We start from the raw sequence: 23,551 nt of genomic DNA, 5'->3' as shown, positions 1-23,551 counted from the left end.
TGATTGACAATAATGTGTTAGTTTCAGGTGTACAGTGAAGTGATTCAGTTATGCATATACTTGTATCTGTTCTTTTTCAAATTCTTTGCCCATTTAGGTTGTTGCAGAGTATTCGAAGAGCTTTATACGAATTATCATATTTAATCCTCCGAAGAGTCTTGTTGGTCTTTAGTGTTACCCTCCCCTTTTCACAGATGGTAGACAGCTCTTGTGTTCCATTCTACAAGGGTGGAGCTGTGACTTGTCAGTCTGGCTCCAAAGTGCACGCTCTTTACCACCTTGCTGTTCTGCTGAGAATCACTCACCTAAGTGCAGAGTGTCGTGGACAGTATATTCATGTGTTTTAAATGAAACGTCTTAAAAGTTATGTTCGGTGGAGCATTCAGTCACCCTAACTCAGTTTGTTGCCTGTGTATTTAGTAACTGGTTCCTGTTGCCTTAGATTGGAAGATATTTGGATATAGAAAATGAAAATGCCTGTTGTTTCCAGTGATGCATTGTCCTCTAATATAGGTGACAGAAACATCTCCCAGATCTAGAATGATGTTATTTTGCAGATAGTTCACCTCTTACAACTCCTTTCACTTATCTTTGACAAAAAAATAGATAAGCCTTTAATCAAATTTTTGATAGTGCTAAAATAACTGAAAGATACTGTCATTCTACTTTGAATTTATAAGATCTACCTTCTCAAAGAGAATCTTGGTGGAAAACATGTTTTATGCTTGTATCAAATAAGAATTCATGTTTTAAAGGAAGAAACTAATGAATTAGACTTTTAATATTTGATTTAGATCACATTTACCTGCCACAAATTCATATTACCGCTGGACAAATCATGTCAAGTATTTTTCCTGCCATTGATGGAGCAGGAAACTATGCAGAATGAATATGAATGAAGAATTTTTGAATTTTAGGTTGTAAAGGACCTCACTGGCATAGAAATAATGTGGCCGTGTCCAAAGCAGTGATCATTCATTGAAAGGCCCCCCTGTCAGATCACGGGCACCTTCCTTTACCTCTTCTTTTTGAGTCTCTTTATTTAAGGTCATCTCACCAGGTTGTTTCTCCCATACCACTTGTCTACAATGCAACAGTGTTTGGAGGGTGTGTCTGTATATATATCTCCATCTTCTTTGAAAATAGCAGTGTGGATGTTACTTATTAGAAACACTGACCACACAGGTCTTAAAATTTGACTATTACAGAAAATGATCAGACAAAAATACAATTAATATAAGTATGTACTACTACAAACTGTAGGGTTGGTTAACCAAATAACCACAAATTTAGTTATAAGGATGACATTAAAGTAACAGTAATTTACAATTAGTAAACAAAAATAGCAGCATATACAACCTATGGCCATCTCAAGACAACACAGATAACAAAAGCAACACTCCTGAAAATTATGGTACTTCTGCTGCCTGTGAGTACCAGTTCAGAGGAAGAACATTGCAGCAGTGGAAGGCAAGAGTCAGAGCTCTTGGGCAGTTTTGGGTCCATCAGTGACTTGTGCACAATACCAGCAGAACCCCTATTTGGAGCATCTTTGTAAAAATTATAGCTATATTCAGTTGTGGAAAATAGTTTTGCCATAATTCTTCAAAAACAGTGATTTTTCACTTTGAATGGTACGCTAAATAGTAATTTTTATTATCCTTTCATTGTTCTAGAAACCCAGTAGTGTCCAAACTTAGTGTGTGTTCAGAGTCATTGAGATGCTTCTAAGCTTGCAGCTTCTGGGCCCCATCCTCAGAGGTTCAGGGTGTGGCCCAGGAGTCTGCAGTTTCACAAGCTCTGCAGAGGGTTCTGAAGTGGGTGGTCCCCATTCCTTTTCCCAAGGGCTCACAAAATAGAAGGACAGGAGTTGGGGCAACTTCCTGAAAACCTGTATCTGGAGCTCAGACAGCCCCTGAAGGGCCATCTGAAGCCACTCACCCCTTCTCCCTTTTTCCCAGTCCTTGCAGTAGCCCGTCTGCCTCTTCCTCCTGACAGTGGACAGTCACCTCTTTACGGTGATAAAGATTGACCTGTGTAGCAGGAGGGAGGTTCCCGCAGTGCACATCTGGGCCCTCTCAGTTATTGACAGTGAATAGGGGAGGAGCGCACGCTTTGCCTGACTCAGGTCTGCCCCTCTGTAGCTCCATGTTTACCTCCTGTTCCGTATTTCTTAATCAGGCTGTAGGGAATTTATACTTTTCTAAGAATAGCTACCCACTCTTTGAAGATTTTTGTATTTGAAGGCTTTTTCTCTGAGGCTGCTGTTTTCATTATTGAGCAAGAGAGTCAGTGAAGATTGTCATTTTATCAGTAAGGTCTAAATAGGCAATAATGTCATTTAAAAGTTAATGCATCATTAGAACACCACAGAAGTCCTTGCTGCAAACAGTGGATGCAAAAAAACTGATGGCAAAAGTTTAAGGTGAAACAGTGTATTTGCATAATCTCAAAGAATCTCCTGTAAGATATTGATTACAACAGGAAAAATAGTAACTTTGCTATGGAGAAACCCTTAGGCACCACTTTAATCAAGTGGTCAAGATCAACAGCACCAGTAAAACAATCTATTGATGTAATGTAATGTAGCCCGGGGTGCAGTGTGTGGTGAAGGGCACATCACTTCTGTGGTATCCTTCCCTATAATGCACGATAGTGTCAGTCTAATCATGAGAAGACATCTAACAGGCCCAGATTGCGCGTCATTCTACGAAACATCTGACCAGTGTTCTTCGTGAGTGTTGAGGTCATAAAAGAGAAGGCGAGACTGAGGAACTGTCACAGATTAGAGGAGACAAGGAAGCCATGACAACTAAATGCCACCCAGGACCCGGGACTAGATCCTGGAATAGAAAAAGAAGGAAATTTGGAAAAATACAAATAAAGTCTGCAATTTAGCTGCTGCTAGTCTCTAGTATTGTAACATTGTTAGCTTATTAGTTTTGATAATTGTACTATGATCATCTAAGGTGTTGACATGAAGGGAAGCTGAGTGGAGTATATATGGGAACCTTCTTCTATTTTTGCCCCCTTTCTGTAAGTCTAAAATGATTACATAAGACAAAGTTGAAAAAAAGGTACTTCCATTTAGTAATGTGTAAACACTCTGCAACAGCTGAGCATTCAGGAATCTATCTCCACTCAGCTAACCTCCTCTTCAGCATGTATTCCCCACACGCACTTTTATGTTCTGGCTCTACTGAAGCATTTGTTGTTGTTGATTAGCACCTTTGGGGAGTGAGGGGGGAGTAACACAGTTTTTGTAGGTATTACAGAGTATTTATGACCAGTGTAACAACTGGATGTGTACCCACACCTCATTTCTGAAAATACGACAATGCAGTCAAGTCCCCCTGTTCCCTTCCTTTATGGCACTCTGCCCCGCTCATCCTCTTTTACCACCCACACATAACTGCCACCACTTAGAGATAATCCATAGAATTTGCTCTTTACTGATCCTGTTTTTGTTTTTTGCCCTTTTTCATCCAAAGTAACAAACTGCATTGTACTGTATCATATCTACAGCTTGCTTTTTTTGCCCCACATGTATGTCTGATTCATTCTTTTTCATCACTGTATAGATAGATATCCATTTTATGAATACCCAATATATATTTATCCTTTCTCCTGCTGCAGACATATTGGGAATGTTTTTGGTTTGGGGTTTTGTTTTGTTTTTTGCATAGTTGTTCATTTTTAAAAGTATTTTCTCAGGTCAGAAGAGACCTCTACTTTTCCTGAACTCCATTAACAATATGTACCACTTTTTAGCTTAACATTTGTGACCTTTTATTATAATTATTTTTCTTTTCTCCTGTAGCAGATGGAAAGCTTTTTGAGGATCCAGTTCTCCAAGATGGACTTATTGGGATAATAAGGATTTAATTTTGTTGAATGAATAAGTAAATATTTAATGAATTAAACACTGTCTAAATGTAGATGTTGGGCATATTTGTGTTTATTTTCTTAGTTATATGGTGTTGCCTCTTGGGGACTTTTCTTTGTTACATTTATGCAGTGTTGGAAACTGGTCACTGAGCTAGAAATATGGAGCATAAATAAGCCTAAAACTTTAAGAAATTATATTCTACGTTTGCAGGCATCACAGGTACAGGGTTTTTTTTGGTGTGTTTAACACTGAAGGAGAAAGTTTGACAAAGTTAGCAATTTAATCTGCATTTGGCATTACAGAGCAGAAGGGAGCTCTCTAATTCATATTATGGCAGAAGTCTTGCTTTTGTGTATCAATCTATGTTGATAATTTTGAATTTGTACCCAGAATGGAATTGCCCAAATTAGTTCTTTTCCTCCAAAATTCTTTTATTTGGATGTTAATCTTACCCTGCAAAAACACTGAGCAGGTTGCATAGCTCTCTTGCCTGTCTTATTTGATTTCTACAACAGCTTTGGCAGAGATGAGCAGGGCTAGTATCACCCATGTTTTACAGATTAGGAACACTGAACCAGAAGCTGGGGGAGGGTGTTTGCTCAGGGTCACTGAACAGAACCAGAGACCAAATCTTTCAGTCTGGTCCTGGCTCTGTCCAGACGTTACAGTTTCAGTGCTTAAAATAAGCAAAAATATTTTGTTTTGCTGGCATTTTAATAGATGATTCAGTAACATAATGCTTGTTTGACGGTTCATCATAGTAATGTGGGGAGTTTCTCATCATTGTTAGTGGTCCATTATAACTGCCTTTTTGCTGCCCTCTTTGTTAGAAACGTTCAAAGAAAAGCTGAAAACAAACATTGCAAAAGAGCGTGTCGTGACTGGTGTGTATTTTAAAGGAAAGAAAAACCTCATAAGTGGAACCGATAGGAAGGAGTGACACAACCTAAAGTTAAAATATCTGAGGAGACAAATGGCTTTTTGATAGCTCGAGACCTACCAGTGAATTAAAACTTCTCGGCATATGGACTGGTGCAGATAATCACTCACATTGCAATCTTAAAAAATGCAAAAGCAGTACACGTAAATATTGTCTTCATGTCAGAAATACACCTTCATGCTTGAAAATGATAAAAAATTACAATCGATCCTTACAACTGTTCTGTTCATCTTTATTGATCAGGTGCAAGAAAGATAAATCGCAGCCCAAATAAGATTATAGTAAATGTTAGCATCATAGGGAACTCTAGGTTGATAGAGAGCCATTCATCATCTCAAATGGTGACCTGTCCATTGCTCCAGCCATCCTGTCTGCTGTCTAATCACATACCTATTGATTTTATCTACATCCAACAAACCTGGATGTGACTGTCATTGGGCAACCCAGATTGTTAAATGCAAAGGGGTCACTGGTGTGAAGAGGATTTCATTTTCATTTTCTTACCAACCAACAATGATTTATTAAAAAATAAACTACTCCAAGTCATGCATGTGAAACCTGAGTGATTAGGGAATGAAGGGACACAGTAGACCGCAGTTTGGGGTCTGTTGCATTTTGTTCCTTTGCACTGTGATGCATTTTGCAGGGTATTTCATGGACTCTGAAGGCTCATAGGGTCATTTAGGCCACCCTCTGCAGTAAGACAGGTTTCACAGTAGCTAGCCAGAATGGATCATTTTTAATTTTGCTGCCCCAGGAAAGGCATTACTTTGCTCTTACAACTTGATTTATGTTGCTTATGTGTTCATTCATGTAATAGTGGAAACTTTTTTTTTAATAAAAATTACCTAAATCTGCACCCCTGTTCTTACTGATTAATTTGTTATAAATGTTGATGCTCTTGTGGTCATATGGAGATGATAGAACAAACTCTACTCCATAAAGAATCCATCTTGAGGATAAATGTACTGTGTAAAAAGAAATGATCCTTTAATATCCTAGGTGGAACCCTGGAATAATAGGTAAGTATGGTGTGTGAATATCATATTCAATCAAAGTGTCTTTTGATCTTGCAGTGGTGGATTCCAAATAAGGGAGATCAAAATAATCTTTCAAAAATGTGTTAGGAATTTTCTCAGAAGGATCAAATAATGATGAATTACAACTGTGAACATTTACTCTTTAATTACCGCCTGTATACCAACAACTATACTGTTATTAAATGGGTAGCTTTACATGTAATTTTGTAAGTATTCATGCTACCATGCAAGAAATCTTTCTCCTACTGCTTGAGTGGCCAACACAAGATTTTATGTATTTTTTGAAATCGTAGGTCTTGCACACATTTTGTCCTCTTGGATAGTGAAAACTCTGCTATCGATCTTTATCCACAGAGCTCAGAGTTCTACAGAGTCACCACTGAGCAATACCAGAAAGCTGCTGAGGAGGTGGAAGCAAAGTTCAAGTAAGTTTTTAATAGTATTATCATTATTTACCCTTCTTGACAAGATGAAAATACACCTTTATTGCTCTTTGATACGTTAGCCCTCTGGAATACTTGGAAATGTGTTTGGATCCATGTTGCTATAGCGGAATTCAAATGCAAGGAATGGGCATTTGATGACAGTGTGTTGCAACTCAGTTTTATGAACTCAGGGGAAATTGAAAGCAATGGTGATAGAATTTTCATTTGGAATATTATATAAGATAGGAGACCGTTGATTATGAAGGTGATGTTAAATTGCTGTCTCTATTAATAGAAACACAGAAATCATTCACTTGTGTATAATAAAATGATGGGCATGTCCAAATGTGGGTATCTCCCTTTCTCCCGTTTAAGCTGTTTTCATTTCTTCACATGTACCTTGAAAGCATTTAAATCACAGACTTTAGCTTGCCCTTGATTATGAGGGTGATGTTAAATTGCTACCTGTGTTAATCCTTGGAATGTTTAAATGAATGTTCTGTAATTGATGGATCAAAGTGTCTGCAACCCATAGCCCTGTACTTTCCCTTTGCTTCCAGTGCTCACATTAAGTAAGAAAACATCATTCAGAATTTTCCTGAGTGTATAAATAGTTCTGTTGTGTAACCCCTGTTAGTTGCACTTGTGCAAATTAGTGAAGCACAGAAAGGTGCTGTGACAGGTTTAGTTGAAAGAGTGCATTGGGCTCTGACCTCCTTCCTTGGCATGTTTATAAACATTTGATAAAATGATTAAACCCTAAGGTAGAATGTTGTTACTTTCTGCTATAGTGCAGTTTGTGTGGTAATGGATATTGGTGTTATTTTAATGTTGATTGAAAAAAAGATTTTTTAAAAAGATGGTTTGAGGTATATTTAAATAGACAAAAACCTCTAGTCTTCCTTAGTGAATTATCTCTTTAGGGGCAGTTGGGAAAGGCCTTCTAAAAATGAGCCATAAATCTCATTCTTAAAGGTTAATGTGCTATCTTCAGAATTTAGATATGGTATTGGATAGACTGGATTTTAAAAGGCACTCTACATATGTATTCTCAAAGTTAGGTTTTTATCCTTCCCATTAATGTTATAAAGCAATGTTTTTTAAACCTTTGGTCTCTGTACTGTGAGAACCTTTGACTTGGCACCCTGGGTCTTTCTTCCTTGTAAGATGATAACTATACAAATAACTAAAATTTAAGATAAATCAAAGGAGATCAATTCTGACTAGAATGATCTATGAAGTCATCGTAAAGAAGATGGTATTTTAGTTGAGGCTTGAAGAAGAGTATTGAATAGCCAGGAAGGAAAGTTATTCAAAAAGAAAGCATCTTCAGTAGTTGGTGGGTGACAAACTAGTTAAGAGCAGTGGTTTGACTCACAGAGACTAGTGCGAGATACAGCTGGAAAGGTTGGTAGGGTCATTCATTAGCTGCTGGGCTAAGAAGTTGGTCTTCATTTAGCCAGAAGTCATTGGAAGGTGTTTGACCAGGTGAATACTCCAATTTCTGTTGTCCTTTAGGAATTAGTCTGACAGTTGATGTAAGGTTTGATTGGAGGCGTGCGGAGAAAAAAAAAGCCAGAGATACCAGATGAGATGTCTCTATAAGTGAAAGAGAAAAGGAGGAGATGGATGCAAAAGTCACTGAGAGATTAGACATGAATTAGTGATTAATTGGTGTACTAGTTTGCTAGGGCTGCCACAGACTGACTGGCTTAAACAACAGAAATTTGTTTTCTCACAATTCTGGAGGCTGTGGAAGTTCAGGATCTAGGTGTAAGCAGGGTTGGTTTCTCCGGGGGCCTTTCTTCTTTGCTTGCAGATGGCTGTCTTTACATGGTCTTCCCTCTCTGCATCTGTGTCCTAATCTCCTCTTATAAATCACATTGGATTAGGGCCCATCCTGATGACTTCATTTTTAACTTACTTACCTGTTTAAAAATCCTCTGTCCAAATTTGCTTTCTGAAGTACCAGGCATTAGGACTTCAACATATGAATTTTGGGGGAGACACAGTTCAGCCCGTAACACTTGGATAGAAGGGATAAAGGAGAAACAGAAATATGAGCTTAGTTTATTGGAAAATTGGTGGAAGCTGAATTTCATAGAGAGAGAAGTCTGATTTTAGGTGAAAAGAATATCTCTTCTGAAGCCATGCCCAGCTGCCGTGTCATTCAGCCTGGGCTAGCCTACTGCAGAATGGGAGGCTGCATGGAGCACAGAAGTAAAAGTCATGAGGACTTACCTGCTCCAAGACAGCGTGGACCTGTAGGGTGGACTTAGTTTTAAGCAGAGCCTCAGCAGCGTCATTCTCTTTTATCTTTAGAAGGTATTATTCTTTATTAGATCCTTCTCTCATCTGGTGTAGTAAACAGTTTGGCCTTTCCCACAGTGAGCTCTGGCCCTTGTACCTAGCTCCTGGGACAAACCTCTAAACCCTTGGAATTTCCCAAGCGAAAGAAATGTCTTATTCATGATGGGCCCCTAATGACATGTGGTGTCAGCCCGGTGCCAAAGACTGAATTCAGCCACAGGGGCAATCAGTCAGGCAAGAATGTGTGATGAGGCTCCAGTGAAACTCAGGACGCTGAAGTCTGGGTGAGCGTCTCTAGTTGATACTACTCTGCATTTGTTACACACTGATACCAGGAGGGAAATGCATCCTGAGGACAGTGGGAACATTGCATTTGGAACCCTCTCAGACTTTGGTTTCTTTTCCTTTGGCTGATTCTCTGTATCATTTCCCATAATAAGCCATCACTCTGAGTTTAATAGCTTTAGTGAGTTCTGTGAGTCCTTTTATCGAATTATCAAAGCTTAGGGTGGTTTGGGAACCCCTTGAACTTGCAGATGATACTAGAAGTGAGGACAGTCTTGGGGACCCTGCCCTCAGACTTTGCAGTTTGGCTAACTCCAATGCAAACAAAAACCCAGGAATTTCAAAGCTAGTTTTTTCAGAAAGTGACTTTCATTATGTCATTTTTTTCAGCTACTACCTGCTAGCCTGAGCTTCCTAGAATATCATATTTTGATTTGCATTGAGTTCATTAGTGTCACACCAAGGAAGCGATAGTGCTTTGGATGTAAGAGATGTTTACCATCTTTGAAGACACAGAGATTCCTCAATGGAATTTTGTTTCTCCTTAGAAAATTGAGCACCTCATGTAATCATGACATCTTCAATCTTTTCCAAGGCAGGGTACTATATTCTTTCCATTGCCTGACAGAGCTGAACTCAGCAGTTTCTCTTGGACAACAAACTCTGAAGGACTTTGAGGAGGATTTAGTTAATTTTATCTGATGGAAGGATTCATTTGGGTATATCTTGGTTACAGGAGATGGAAGCTTTTTAAATTGCAATTTCAAGGGCACTATTATACACCTGATAGGGGGTCACATAAAATCACTGTAAAGAGAAAGAATAAAGAATGCTCCGAGCATTGGAGGCCACATGTGATGAACAACAGTTACATTGGTGCATCCTGCAGGATAGCTAATGGAATTATTTTAGGGAGGCTTAAATATTAACTCACACTTCAGTCCCTCACTTTATAGTTTGGCGGTAAACCAGTAAAACACTTTAGATTTAATGGAATTTTTCCCCTATTTTATCAACACGTCATTCATTCATAGCGCTTCTATGCAGCATGCCCTCCCCTGCAGTCTGAATATACGGCCATGAAGGAGATAGGTGGGGTCTTATCAGTGTGGCGCTTAGAGCTCATCAGAGGAGGGCAAGAATAAGACGGCAATTTAATAACCCAAAGCTTTTTAAAAATCCACAGTTGGTTCTACTGTGATGAGATAATTGTATCCCTAATAAATATCAAATTATTAAAACTTACTATTTCTTTTTTCAATGGAAATTAAGTAATTTGGGATCAAGAATGTGTGCTGTTTATTTTCCTGCAAGAACTTTTTCCCCAAAATAGCTTTAAAATTTTGGCTATAAAACCCAAATCACTGGGTAAATCCAGTGATACATATATTTTTTACATCTAGCTTTTATTCAGAAGATATACCTTTTCTTTTCCCAGCTCAACTGAAACAGTCATTACAAGCACTTCATATCACCTTTATCACCCTTCGTTATTAACTGTTAAAGAGAGCAAGTTATGGTGTTAGTTCTGAGTTAGTTATATGGCGGTAGTACCATGTTATAACTCAGCTACTGAAAATTATGTTCAGTATTAATCCTTATATTCTAACCTGTAGGTAATTAATTAAGCAAAATGTTATATTAAATGTTACATTGATAGTGCTTAGCACAGGTCTAGCACAAAGTAAATGCTCAATAAATATTAGATTTTATTTTTTATTATCATTATTATATTATTATTTTATTATCGTGTCCAACTCATGTTATGAAACTATGCACCTTAGGGGAGATTTCTATATCTGGTTCCAAACGAAATCTAGATGATGTTAAAACTTCCCGGAAGAACATTAGGGAGAATTCTTACCCTTGGGGGGCTTACAGTCCAGCCAGGAGACAGCATATAAAGCTCTCATGACAGGACAGCCCCAAAAGGGATGTGTGTCAGAGCTGTCAGCATGTACAGACAGAATAAGGGGTGTATGGACAGAGTGCCACAGGGGCTCTGTTTTTCAGTCAGCGTCAGAATCCAATTGCCTTCAGTGGATTGGGGTCAATATACCACACCCACAGAAAGGAAATGTTACCATAGTGTTTTGTACACACAAATTGTTTTTAAAATATAGAAACAAACATCAAGCAAATGTAAAGCAAAAGGCAGTGTAAACCTTGTGAAGACAATGTAATATCAAACAAAAGTATTTCAAAGACGATTGATCTTTCAATCCCATGTTTTCCTTTAGATAATGAAGTGGCCAGTTCTACCTTCCATAAAAATATATATGGGAAGTGACATAGATCTATCAAAAATATTTTGGACCGATTTTATTAGAGGTGTAACTTTTCAACTTGGCTTCAGTATCTTTGAAAGATGAAGCACTCGTAAAGGAGTATGGTTCTGTGCAATTGGATGTTGAATACTGGTAATGCTCCTTTGTGTGCCAGACGTTAGAAGGGGTTTTCACTTTTATCCTTGAACGAAGTTGTTGAAACCTGACTTATAAATTCAGGCTCACGGAAGAAGCCTGGGTTATCCTTGTAATGTATTAAAAGATTAGTTACCCTGTGGAAGGAGTTTAGGTGATTGTAGAGTATCTGTGGAATGCTATGCAAAACTCTTACAGATAAAATGGCTTTTTAAAGTATCACTATATAGTCAAAGGTTTGCTTCAGTGTAAAATTCTTTCTCTTTAAAATGTTCTTGGTTTTATTAGGGTTTCACTTTGACTGGCAGTGCTCTTTAGTTTCTCTTTAGGGTGTGTGATTTTAATAGCTACACTACGAATGAGTTAGTGAAGCTCAGGATGACACGCCAGTGGTATCAGCAGGTGTTTCTCATGTTCTCTGTAATTACACATGTGGATTATGGACAGTTTTAAGCAACAGTGTTTAAAGATCCTGCTTAATTGGCTGTAAAATAATTAAATAAGGTTTTGACTGGCAAATTTATAATTTTGTTAGATGCATAAGCCAGTGTGCTTGAATGTCAATGTGACTTCAATTTGGAAATATTAGATTAATAGAACTAATTGTCCTGCAGGTACAAAGTTTACTACTCTGATTAATAGTCTTAAAACTCTTATAGAAGTTTAGCCAAGTAAATTTATGTTACTTACCGTTCTGCTTAAACTTTTAATTAAAACTTATTTCCAAAGTTTGCAGTGTTTCAGCATTGCTGTGCTTCTTTCCAGGTTTTCCAAAGCTGAGCTCCTATAATTTTTCAGTGACTCCAGCTGCCTCATTGAGTAACTTGCCTTATCAAAAGGATTAAAATTATATACTGTCAGACATGTATTTGTATCTGCAGCTGACAGTTTCCCTGCACATTGTCTCTAACACTTACCGTTGTCTGCTTATAACCTACTTTAGTGCTGCGTGAATGGCTCTGATATACCAAATGTACATGATAAATGTTTTATCTCTGATTCTCGTTGATCAGTTTCTAAATGATCAAATGGTTTATCTCAGTAAGACACTAATTCACATTGATCAAATTCTCAATGACCAAGTTGACTTGGTTTCTGCTGAACACAAATTGTATTAAAACAACATTACTTGAACATGCTGGCTTTTCTAATGCAGGAGTTATGTTACCAGCAGTTACAGTAGAACTCGAGTTATTGTATTATAAAAATGTCTTCTCCCTAATGAAAAGTTTACATAAGAAGAAAAGAATGGGATATTACAGGAAGAACAGGGCTTCGAGCAAGGATTGGGGTTTTTACTAACTAATTAAATTCTGCATTTGTATTGGGCCTTTTTCCCCCTTTTTTTAATTTGAAGGGCTGTGAGCAGGAAATATAGCAGCTGCAGTGGTGACATTTTATTCCCTACGGTCCTTAGAGCCAAGCAACGTCTTGATTATTCAGTAAGAGACTTAGCAATTGAAGAGGCTAAATTCTAGAAAAAGTAAATATACCTGTACTCCTTCTGCATACACTTGGTTATAATTGCCTAGTTAGCAGTATAGGGTTGTTTGTTGTATAGGGTTGTTTGTTGTTTTTGTTTTTTAAGCATCAACTCACCTATGTCAACTTCCACAGTATTTCATGTACCCACTAGAGTTTGTCCAATAGCAAATACCCATCTGGCTGAAACAGAGTCTCAGTTGTTTAGAACACCCAGTTCCTCAGGCAGGTTATTTATTCCACCTTTGACTTGTCTCTTCCATCTGTAAAATGTAAATTTTAACTGCCACTCTCTTTAGGGCATTCAAGCTGAGAAGGTTTAAAAGTTGAAAAAGAAAAAAAAAAGTTGTCATTGATCTTCATCTAAAAAATGGACCTAAGTAGTTTTATTTAGTTGTAAGACACCAGCTGACCTTATAGTTACGTTGTGTATTGTATGGCAGCCCCTTTTGTACTTCATCAGGGGATATGTGGAGAGCAGCCTGCCGCCTCTCAAACTAAGAAGCTGTGTGTGTCATTCTCTTCCCCCACATCCCGCAAAGCAACAAATTAGTTCCAAGGCAAGTGAGACCTGCTTTGGAACACACCACTATTTGACAGTATTTCTTTTTAATAAATTTTTATTTTATTTATTTATTTATTTTTGGCTGTGTTGGGTCTTCGTTTCTGTGCGAGGGCTTTCTCTGGTTGTGGCGAGCGGGGGCCACTCTTGATGGCGGTGCGTGGGCCTCTCACTGTCGCGGCCTCTCCCGTTGCGGAGCACAGACTCCAGATGCGCAGGCTCAGCAGTTGTGGCTCACGGGCCCAGTTGCTCCGCGGCTCGCGGGATCTTCCCAGACCAGGGCTGGAACCCGTGTCCCCTGCATTGGCAGGCAGATTCTCAACCACTGCGCCACCAGGGAAGCCCGACGGTATTTCTTACGATGGGCATGTAGAATTGGTTAGATTTGTAAGGAAACCTTAGGCGATTAGTGCCTTTCCCCCCCTTTAAAATTAGAGCCCTCCTAATCAGATCTGTCTAGTTAGTTTCTTCTTTTTTCTTTAAGTTGGAGCTCTAGCCTTAGTCTACATACTTATTCTCTAAGGTAACAGAAGTAAATGCCAAGAAACATTAACACCACTTGTGAGTTAGGTTTCCACCTGTATCATTTCTGCATACACTTGGTTATAATTGTCTATTTAGAAGTGTAGGGTTGTTTGTTGTTTATATTATGTTAAGACATGGCACCATAACACTCCTAGAAGAGAACACAGGCAGAACAGCCTACGACATAAATCGTAGCAACACTTTCCTAGGTCAGTCTCCCAAAGCAATAGAAACAAAAGCAAAAACAAACAAATGGAACCCAGTCAAACTCACAAGCCCCTGTACAGCCAAGGAAACCACAAACAAAATGAAAAGACAGCCCTCGGACTGGGAGAAAACACTCACAAATGATGCGACCAACAAGGGCTCCATCTCTAAAACACACAAACAGGTCATACAGCCCAACAACAAGAAAACAACCCAATCAGAAAATGGGCAGAAGACCCAAACAGACCCCTCTCTGAAGAAGACAGCCAACAGGCACGTGAAAAGAGCTCAACATTGCCAGCCATCAAGAGAAATGCAAATCAAAGCCACCCACGCTGGCCAGAATGGACATCATCAAAAAGTCCACAAGTAACAAATTCTGGAGAGAGTGCGGAGGAGAAAGGGACACACACACACACCCCGCCACTCACACTCTCTCTCTCTCTCTCTCTGCTGGTGGGAATGCAAACGGGTGCAGCCACCTTGTAAAACAGCATGAACTGTTGACTCTTGACTGCTGCTCACAGCATTCCACTCGGTCCAGAGGTGTCTGCAGAAGGGGGCGGGGCAGGGTGGCAAAGTTGATTGGAATATAGGACTAAAAGGGCAGGACAGGGATGTAAGCCATAAGACAGTATTATCTGTTTCACAAAATAGAACACAAACTGCTGCCGTTGCATGAACATGTGCAGTTAGTCTCAAGGTCAAGAGGGTCACAGTGGAAACTTCCTTATCACTTCAACACAGTATGTGAAGGAACCTCAAGTGGTGATACCAGCCACTGAGGCCAGATTGGCCACACCCTACCTTAAATCCATGACCTGGAATCCTCTTCCCTGTCTCAGCGGTGACAGCTGGGGTTTGTTTGGGTTGCTCTGGGCATCTTCTTTCCTTTAATGTAATCTATTTATGTGTTTCATGTAAATTATCAAAATCAGTCTTGTTGCAGCCCTTAGGTTAGTGGCCATAAACTCCTGAATTCATGACTTGTTCTGTGTGGGATAACAAATCGTTCTGTTTTCCCCTACAGGAACATTAGCATTGAACTTTCTTCCTTAATCAATACGATCCATTAAGAATCCAGCATTACCCTACATGGTTATATGAAATATTAATTGCACACTATTAGTTAGATAAATGAAGTTTCTGCCAAAATGATAGCTTGTTTCTTTCTTTGTATCATAATACTTAAACAAGAACATTTTGAGTTCTAGGGTGCATGGTATTTTAGAATTTATTGATCCTTGCTTATTTGAGTAATTATCTACACAGCTCATAGTTCCCCAAAGGTACTTCTAACTGGGATTACTAAGTTTTTTCCTCTTGCTGATTCCAGCAAGAGTTCATTTACTTTTTAAAGGATCCAGTTGGAAATAATTTTTAAAAATTTTCCTTTGATGTTTTCATAGATGAGAAAGTTATTTTGCTTTTTGAGTGCCACTCAGCTACAGATAGAAAGCATCGAAGCTTGTAGGGGGGCCAATTAGAGTTAATTACCATCTGACTGACCTGCCACTTCTTAAAATGTCCAGGAAGACTTGTAGGATGTAGATTTTTAATTGTTTCCTTGTGTCAGATTTGAAAAGTTTAACCATCTAGAGCCTTAAGTATGGTAAAAATTATATCAAAGAAGTTACCTATGCATAAAAGTGATTAGCTCTCAGGATAGTCTCTGGGAAGTTGTATAGGCTCCACCATATGGTGATACCTACTTGTTGCATCACTCCATGGTTTGGGAAGCCTATTCCAAATGTTATCAACCCTCCCTGCTCTCAACCAGATAATTAACTTAGGGTTGCCACTATGTCTGGGGTAAAACCATGGTACTAAAATTGAAACCAGAACTTTCAGGATAATCGTACTTGAATGTGTCTTCCCATTGCTCATTTGAATTTATAATTTCCAAATCATCTCTCATGGTGTCAGTCTATCAAGGATTCCTATTTCTGGCTCTTTTCATTTTTCTTAAGATGTAAGCAAATAAAATACAAAAATTGATATATTTGGACCTTATCATGATTAAAAGGTTCTGCTCATCTTAAGACACCATTTAGAAAATTAAAAAAATGGGCAGCTAGTGGGAAGCAGCTGCACGGCACAGGGAGATCAGCTTGGTGCTTTGCGGCCGCCTAGAGGGGTGGGATAGGGAGGGTGGGAGGGAGACGCAAGAGGGAGGGGACATGGGGATATACGTATGCATATAGCTGATTCACTTCGTTATACAGCAGAAACTAACACAACATTGTAAAGCAATTATACTCCAATAAAGATGTTTAAAAAAAATGGGCAGGGCTTCCTTGGTGGCGCAGTGGTTGGGAATCCACCTGCCAGTGCAGGACACACGGGTTTGATCCCTGGTCCGGGAGGATCCCACATGCCACGGAGCAACTAAGCCCGTGTGCCACAACTACTGAGCCTGCGCTCTAGAGTCCGCGAGCCACAACTACTGAGCCCGTGTGCCACAACTACTGAAGCCTGCGTGCCTAGAGCCCATGCTCCGCAACAAGAGAGGCCACCGCAATGAGAGGCCCATGCACCACAACGGAGAGTGGCCCCCGCTCGCCGCAACTGGAGGAAGCCCGCACCCAGCAGCGAGGACCCAACACAGCCAAGAATAAATAAAATAAGTAAATTTATAAAAAAAATATAAAAAAATAAAAAAATAAAGTGCCAAAAAAAAATGGGCAAAAGACTTGAACAGACACTTCAAAGGAAGATATAAGAATGGCCAATTAGCACATAAAAAGTGCTAATAACATCATTAGCTATCAGGGAATTGCAAATTAAAACCACTGGAATGATGAAAATCAAAAAGACTGACAATACTAATTGTTTGCAAGGATGTGAAGAAACCAGAATTCTTCTGCTTTGCTGTTGGGGGGGTATAAAAGAGCAAAGTCACTTTGGAAGAAGTTTGGTGGTTTCTTATAAATTTAAGCATACATTTACTCTATGACCCAGGAATTCCAGATCTGGGTATTTACCCAAGAGCAAAGAAAATATACATCCACAGAAAGATTTGTACACATGTTCATATCAGGTTTATTCATAGTAGTCAAAAAGTAGAAACTACCCATATGGTCATCGGTGAGTTTAGCAGTTTAAAAAAGATAAACTATTCATGAAACAACATGGCTGAATCTCAGAAACATTATGTTAAGCAAAAAGAAGCCAGACACAAAACAGTACCCATTGTGTGATTCCATTTATGTGGAGTTCAAAAATAGGAAAAATTAGTCTATATTGATAGAAATCAGAAAGTAGTTGATGGGGATAGAGGGGGACTTGATTAAAATGGACACACGTGAACTTTCTGAGCTATTGAGAGTATTTGTTTTTCTGGGTAATAGTTAGCCAGGTATATATACAATTTTACTACAATGTGAACACCTAAGATCAGTACATTTTTAAAATGCTAATCTTAAAATACCCTAATTTCCTAATTTTAATTAGGAAAAAAAATGTCCGAAATATTGGGAATACCCAACTTCTAACTGTAATTTGTCCCAGGTAAAATAAGTTTCTTCAATTTAATCACAGTCTTAAGAAACCTGTGATTTTTAACCCTATCCATAATCATATTTTCATATTAGAATTTGAAAACTTCATCTCAGAGTCAGGGCTGTTCGTTCAGTATGCTTGATCTCTACAGATACAGGAGTAAACCTTGCTTTATTTTATTTATTTTCTTAAGAATAAGTCTCCCCCGCTCCCCATTAAATTATGTTTGCCTATTATACTCGTCTCCTTGTTAGCCTAGAGTCTTGTAGATAGACCTGGTTAAGTTTCTTTTTTTATAATTTTTTTTAATAGATTTATTTATTTATTTATTTATTTATTTATTTTTTATTTTTAATTAATTTATTTATGGCTGTGTTGGGTCTTCGTTTCTGTGCAAGGGCTTTCTCTAGTTGTGGTGAGTGGGGACCACTCTTCATCGCGGTGCACGGGCCTCTCACCATCGCGGCCTCTCTTGTTGCGGAGCACAGGCTCCAGACACGCAGGCTCAGTAGTTGTGGCTCATGGGCCTAGCTGCTCCGCGGTATGTGGGATCTTCCCGGACCAGAGATCGAACCCGTGTCCCCTGCATTGGCAGGCGGATTCTTAACCACTTCGCCACCAGGGAAGTCCCAGGCCTGGTTAAGTTTTGAAAGTAAACTTTGATAAAGGGGTTTTAAAGGCAGTATCTGTACGTGAAACATTTATATAGTAACACTGGTACTTTTTAATATTATAATCTTAGGCAGCAATTTGTTCATACTATGTACCGATTCCTGGCAAAATGCTTGAAAACTTGTGAAAGCTTGCATCTTGGCCCTTCCCTACATGTTGAAATGAAAGCACACATGTTCCCATGTTAAAGTGTCGCCAAGCATCCCCAACTTGCTCACATGGCTGCCTTCAGCTATCTTACGTGCTTTCTCATGCACCAGCCAACAGTTAAATTGCCATGTTCCTTTTGTGAGTGTGTATGTCTAAATGCTGGTAATCCTCTGCGTCCCTTGAAAACTGATAGATGTGCTCATTAAAGGGAGTTCTCACTCTTGGCTCCCTTCACACAAGTCACTTCAGCTCCCGTTTCTGGATGAGGCTGGCAAGAAATACTGTGCAGGGATACATCTGGCTTTATACTCCTTTTCAAGGACTAAAAAGCTCCTTTTTCAGTATGTTAAACACACTTCGTAGGGACCTTACAAGCACAAAGAAGTCAGCTATTTGCCAATTACAGTATTAACACAAGAAAGGCTAAGGGCTGCTGTTGTGTGGTGGGATTTTATTTTTTTTTAATGTGCTGCCATTCGCTCTTCATTTTGTTCTCTTGTGCTTTTGAGATTACACAAATACCTATTTATTTGTGAGACAGACCCATCTGTGGAGACTCTGAAGTCCACCAGCCCGCCACTGGTGTAGATCTCAGCAAAGCTGTCTGTGTACAAGGCACAGTCAGCGTGGTTTATGATTGGGAGTTTGAAGGTAGCGTACGCCTGTTTCTGCTTTTAGGATGAAAAATGAATTGCCAATTACTGTCGACGTGTTCAGACATGACACTTCATATGGTAGAAGTTTTCTCGGCCTGCTTTATGCTGGGCTCCCCACTATGAAACCATCAGTTCTGAAAAAGGGGTGTGTTTGCAAGGAGGAGAAGAGAGAAGGGGATCAGTCCTTGATCCGTTACGGTTTTCTGTGCTCGTGCAGAGTGGTGGGAGGGAGGTCAGTGCCTCTCACCTCTGTTTCCCCAGCAGAGCTCTTGAACAAGATGAAGTGATCAAAGCCGGGTGCCAGCGCATCATCGCAGTCTCATTACTTTGCAAGCTGCACGCCCAGACGCTGCTGTTTTCTGTGTCAGGCTTCGCTGATTTACATTCATAGCACCTCCATTACAGCTCATTTGGTACTATTCACAATTAACCAGTTTTCTTTTCCTGATACAGTTTCTCCAATACAAAAGACCTTAATGTAAAGAAAATAACATTGCTGGGCATAAGGTGCATCTTTCAGACATCCTGGTTAGTTGACAAGAAGCAGGGATCAAATGTTTTGCCACTACTTTGTCATTTGTGTTTTTGGTGTGGTTAGTGGGGTGTTGGTTTGGAGGTATTTTTGAGGTCTTTGAATTTGAGATACCAGATTTTTCCAGGAGACCAATTTCATCAACTCGCCTGTCCTGGGAGTTCTTTTCAGTGAGTGGATTCTGATACATTGTTTTCGTTCATTTGCTTTCTTCCCCCAGCGAAGAGCTCAATGACATACATGTACTTTAAAGGGCAGCAATGTGACAGCACATCATTAGTATCAACAACACAGCCGTCCATCAGGGTGTCTTTGATGCTCTGTGCTCTGTGGGCACTGGAAATACAGAAATAGAAGTTTAAGTCCCTGCCCTCAGAGGTCTGATACTTGCTGAAATTACTAGCTCTACTGTAAAGGTGTCAAAACCTGATACAGGAATTACAACTTCAACATTTGTTCAAGAAGAATTGTTGAGTATCTCATACATTCCAGGTGGTTTTTATAAACTTGGAAACACAGAGATGAAGAAGGCATGATGCTTGCCCTCAGGACACTTGCAGTGCACATGGGGAGACAGATGGATACAACAGTGGCTATAGTGTGGTAAATGCTAATACAAAGGCACGGACAGAACGGTGCAGGGATGAGGAGGAGGATCTGGACTGAGAGAAGAGGTGCCTGGTGTGCAGGCTGGCTCGTCTCACTTAGAGACTTTCTCAAGGTAAGAAGAGGGAGAGTGGCTTTCCATGAAGAGGGAATCATATGCTAGAAATGGTTAGAATGAATGCGGGGAAGAGGTGTGATGGAATAGGAGGCCAAAAAGGAAGATTAGGGTCAGACGTCGAAGGACTTTAAATGCTGTGTTTTGAAAGGCAAAGTTAATAGGATGTGAGAATTCAACCAAAAGTTTTGCCTACTTGGGAATATTTTTTTTAATCACCTATCCCTGGTACCCATAATTCTCACCATTAGAATTAAGCTTTGGAGTTGGTAGTTTTTTCTAGGAGTCTGTCAAATATACAGATATGATATTTGGTGCATACATATGTGTATGTTATAATCATCACGATTTGCTATTTCATATTAATTATTATTATTATATAAGCATGTTAATATGCATTAAAAATAAGCAAGTATTAGCTTACCGTATTGTTTCTTAGCAAAGTTCAGGGCTTTGAGAGAATGGGACATAGGAAAAAGTAGTTTTGATTGAAAAAGTGGAGAGGAAAGAATTCAGGAAAGGTTTGGTTCATGGGATGCTCTCTGGGGAAATCTTAGGGCAGTTTTGCAGAGAAAAAGCTTTAGGAGATAGAGGGACACCAAAAGCCAGTACACTGGTTCCACATTTTAGCATTCCCTGCAGTCCACAATATGGGATCATCTTTTAATTGAAATGGTATAATGATGAACTTTAAAAAAATACTCTTAGCCACGATCTCTTTGTCCATGGTGTCCTAAGGAGTCACTTGGTACCAAATTCTGCATGTTTCTGGAAAGAATGTTTTATAGGCAAATTGTATGGGGTGTATGTCTGTAACTGTGATGATACGCACCCAGTATATATAAAATTAGCTCATAGATTGCTAGTCCCCTTGAAGATTCTAGTATTATTAAATGAACCTTTAAGAATTCTTTCTCCTTCCCATTTCGTTTTGTGGTCAACTTTTGCCTTTTGAGATCCTTCCTGGATGCTTAGTGTAGTGAAAAGCATATGAAATTAATGAATGCTATTGGATTTTTAAAATTATCAATGTACTACCCCCACTTTTTTCTTAGCAAGGCAAGTGTAATTTTTTCCTCTCTTTCCTTCTCAGTCAACCCCTTAAAAGTAAAGTGTGTGAAGTTGTAGTTTGATAGTCATCCTTCCAAATTTATCTCTATCCATAGAAACATTAATAAACATAGATGTTCTTTTATTTTTACCATATATTTTGAGATTATACCATATATATTTTCTTTAACTTACATTTATTATGGGTATATCTCCCCCGGTCAACACGTGTAAATCTAACTCATTCTTTTCAGTACCTGCATAGTGTTCCATGGCATTGTTCTACCGTGATTTATTGAGCCCGTCCCCTACTGACAGGCACTCAGATTGTGTTTCAAAAGATGGTTTTTTTTTGGCCAGTTTTTTCTTTTTTTTTTTTTTTTCCTCAAAAGGCTGCAGTGGGACAAATTTGTACATAAACCCTTAGGAACTGGTACTTTTTTGGGTTTTTTTTGGCCATGCAGCTTGCGAGATCTTAGTTCCCCGACCAGGGATCGAACCCGTGCCCCCTGCAGTGGAAGTGCAGAGTTCTAACCACTGGGCCGCCAAGGAAATCCCAGGAACTGGTACTTCTGTATCCATGACGTGGATGGGGTTTGAATTGTGACCAGTCCTTCTAACTATGTGGCATTGGGCTACCTAACCTCTTGGGCTTCTTTTGGATGATGGAGGAAATGTATATATAAGACCTTATGGGGTTGTTATAAGGTGTGGTAAGTTATGTGGGTGACATGCTGGACATTTAACCCTATACAAGGTGGTATCTGCAGAGACCGAGTGGGCTTAGAGTTGGCAGGGCCCAGGTTACTTCACTTCAGAGGGTTTATTATAGTGAATCTACATCTGGCCTCCTGAGCCTGTCTGTCTGTCTGTCTCTCTTTTTTTTTTTTTGTAAAGAAAAGGAAAGCCCACTTTGTGAAAATTTTCAGCTTTTGACTTGTGCAATTTGAAAATACTACATTTTGGCACAATCTTTGCAGTTTTTCCTGCTAGTCTATAATTCCCTGGAGGTGAATTGAAAAGATTAGTGGTAGAACTTTTTCCATTAACTCTGGGAAAAACTACAGAGCAGGGCTTCCCTGGTGGTGCAGTGGTTAAGAATCCGCCTGCCAATGCAGGGGATACGGGTTTGAGCCCCGGTCCGGGAAGATCCCACATGCCGCAGAGCAGCTAAGCCCATGCGCCACAACTACTGAGCCTGTGCTCTAGAGCCCGTAAGCCACAACTACTGAGCCCATGCGCCGCATCTGCTGAAGCCCGCCTGCTCCAAAGCCCGTGCTCCGCAACAAGAGAAGCCACCACAATGAGAAGCACCCCAACGAAGAGTAGCCCCCGCTCGCCGCAACTAGAGAAAGCCCACATGCAGCAACAAAGACCCAACACAGCCAAAAATAATAAATAAATAAATATAATAAAATAAATTTATATAAGAAAAAAAAAACTACAGAGCAAAAAATTGTCCTTTGGCAAAAATGTCAATCCATACCTCTTTTGGAGCATTTGGAAACCAAAGCGCTGAGAAGCTGATTTAATAGGAGAGTTGAAAACCAAAATGTTACACGTCTTCACCTTCTCTAACTGATGACAAGACAAATGAAAAATATACTCTCAGAACTTGATGATGCAAAGAAAATAGGATCGTTGCTCCAGAGAGTACATTAAGGCTGGATCTTTAAAAGATTTGAGTGCTAAGCTCTTGGCCACGTTTTTGAGGAAGCTGATCCATTCTTATTAATGTTACATCTATTTGTACTTCATGCCATAAAATTCCTCTTTTTTATGATACGGTATCTAGGAAGTAGGTTTAAGGAAAAAGGAATGATAGGCAGAACACTGGGACATAAATCACAGCAAGATCCCTTTTGACCCGCCTCCTAGAGAAATAGAAATAAAAACAAAAATAAACAAATGGGACCTAATGAAACTTGAAAGCTTTTGCACAGCAAAGGAAACCATAAAGAAGGTGAAAAGACAACCCTCAGGATGGGAGAAAATATCTGCCAATGAAGCAACTGGCAAAGGATTAATCTCCAGAATATACAAGCAGCTCATGCATCTCAATATCAAAAAAACAACCCAATCCAAAAATGGGCAGAAGACCTAAATAGACATTTCTCCAAAGAAGAGATACAGATTGCCAACAAACACATGAAAGGATGCTCAACATCACTAATCATTAGA

At 39.3% G+C, this 23,551-nt stretch overlaps 1 protein-coding gene across 1 annotated transcript in view; it reads left to right on the top strand.

Annotated features, from left to right (window-relative positions):
• CHCHD3 (coiled-coil-helix-coiled-coil-helix domain containing 3) overlaps nt 1-23,551 on the top strand; it is a 278,061-nt gene that overhangs the window by 218,170 nt on the left and 36,340 nt on the right. The window contains exon 6 of the mRNA XM_082399255.1: nt 6,224-6,294. Coding sequence (XP_082255381.1) covers nt 6,224-6,294 — 71 coding nt within the window. The remainder of the gene's footprint in view (nt 1-6,223; nt 6,295-23,551) is intronic.

The sequence above is a fragment of the Balaenoptera borealis genome (assembly GCF_965194805.1).
Source record: "Balaenoptera borealis genome assembly, chromosome: 7".
NCBI lineage: Eukaryota > Metazoa > Chordata > Mammalia > Artiodactyla > Balaenopteridae > Balaenoptera > Balaenoptera borealis.
This window is presented reverse-complemented; position numbering and strand designations above follow the sequence as displayed.